Source organism: Ursus maritimus, unplaced genomic scaffold (genome assembly GCF_017311325.1).
Source record: "Ursus maritimus isolate PB19 unplaced genomic scaffold, ASM1731132v1 scaffold_3, whole genome shotgun sequence".
In the NCBI taxonomy this organism is placed as follows: domain Eukaryota; kingdom Metazoa; phylum Chordata; class Mammalia; order Carnivora; family Ursidae; genus Ursus; species Ursus maritimus.
The window spans coordinates 5,883,613-5,885,363 of NW_024425563.1; the positions used below are offsets into that span (position 1 = coordinate 5,883,613).

Sequence of the window (1,751 nt, forward strand, 5' to 3'; positions counted from 1 at the left end):
GTGGTCCCTGAGCAGCAGCAGCCCCCCCCCCCCCCAACTGGTTAGACATGCACGCTCTCAGGCCCCGCCCCAGACCTCCTAAGACAGAAACTCAGGTGGGCTCAGCAATCTGCCTTAACCGCCCTCCAGGTGACCCGGGTGCTCACTGGAGCCAGAACTCTTGAACTAAGTTCTAATATAGGAAAAGGCGCAAGGAAGGCTGAATCCCAGGACTCCCCCAGGAGAGCTGGGCAGGGGCGCTCCAGCGAACGCCAGAGGGTCTCGGCTCTGTTGGAGGGCCAGACAGAGGAGGAACGGATTTCTGGTTGGTCCTTGCTCCAGGAGGCTGCTCAGATGATGGGGGGTGGATGACCTCATCCCCACCCCCACCCCCAGACAGGGGCTTTAGAGCAGGGAAGCCAGGCCTCACCAAAGGCTTTCACCAACGGTCTCAGAGCGGGGACCTGGCCCGAGGTGGTACTCAGGAGGGACAGGAGCCCCGGAGGGGGCCGCGCAGGCAGGCCCTGCAGCCCAAGGCAGCTTCAGCAGCCGCAGTCCGCAGAACATGGGAAGTGGGGTAGTATACCCCCGCCCCCGCGTTCCCAGGCACGCAGCAGGAAAAGGAAGGTGGGGGCTCCTTCCTTGCCAGGGGCTCCTGCTAGTTCCCATTTGAACCTAATGACCTCCGGGTGAGGCGGGCGGATGGGTCCCGGTCACTTCCGGGCCTGCCCCGCCGCGCCCCCGCCCCCTGCGCCGCGGCGTCCTGGAGAAGGCGGCGGCTCCCGGGCGGGAGGCCCAGCGGCGCCCTGTGTTCACAGTGTTCACGGGCAGCGGGGACGCCCGCGCGCGCGCCTTCGACGCCCAGTCCGGAGCGCTGCAGAGGGTGTTCCGCGGTCACGCCTTCGTCATCAACTGCATCCAGGTAGGCGCTCCCGCCCGGCTCCTGGGCTCTGCCTCGGCGGGGAGGGGAAGGCCGCCCCCGGCACCCCGAGACCGGGCTCCCCCGGCGGAGAGGCCACCGACAGTTGGCTAGGTAGGTGCCGTTCGCGCCGACAAAGCGGAGGGGAGGGCGGCCGGGGGGGCCTTCGCAGCGCCGTCCCACGCGCCGCCCCGCGCCCGCAGGTGCACGAACAGGTGCTCTACACGGCCTCGCACGACGGCGCGCTGCGCCTCTGGGACGTGCGCGGCCTCCCGTGCGCCCCGCCGCCGCGCCCCGCCGCCCCAGCGCGCAGCCGCTCCCGCCTCTTCAGCAACAAGGTGGGCTGTGCCGCCGAGCCTCTGCCGCCCGCCTGAGCGCCCCGAGACCGCCCCCCGCCGGCCGCCCCGCCCCGGGCAGTGGGCTCTGCCTGTCCTCGGTGTCCGTGGACTCCTGAAGCCCCCTCCCGTCCCGTGCAGGGCGACCGTGCTCGCCGTGGGGGACCACGTCTCCGTCCCCACCCCCTACAGACCGACCCCCCCCTCCCCGGGAGTCGGCCCTGCACTCAGGTCTGCACCTGGCCCAGCGGGACCCTCCCGACCCAGGGTGTGCGGCCCCACAACCCCCAGAGCCTGAGGTCCCCAGAAGCCAAGCCCGTCCTGAGGGGAAACGGGATTTCTTCAAAGGCAGCCCAGCCGCAGTTGTCATGAGTTTGGCAAATTGTCTTGAGGACACTAGTGAAGAACCGAAATACACGTTCTTCCAAGTGCTCTGGAATATGTCTTTTGTTCTGCAAACTCTCAGCTTCCGGTCACAGGGTAGAGGGGTTCCCGGAACCGGGGGGGGGGGGGGGGGG

At 69.2% G+C, this 1,751-nt stretch overlaps 2 protein-coding genes across 2 annotated transcripts in view; both read left to right on the plus strand.

The window, feature by feature from the left end:
• Positions 1-1,751, plus strand: part of LOC103660989 (WD repeat-containing protein 86) — a 27,665-nt gene that overhangs the window by 21,809 nt on the left and 4,105 nt on the right. The gene's annotated exons all lie outside the window — the stretch shown is intronic.
• On the plus strand, positions 7-1,664 carry LOC121105781 (wiskott-Aldrich syndrome protein homolog). Its single transcript, XM_040643789.1, has 2 exons — positions 7-901; positions 1,102-1,664. The coding sequence occupies exons 1-2, from the start codon at positions 682-684 to the stop codon at positions 1,350-1,352; spliced, it is 471 nt and encodes a 156-aa protein (XP_040499723.1). The 5' UTR covers positions 7-681; the 3' UTR covers positions 1,353-1,664.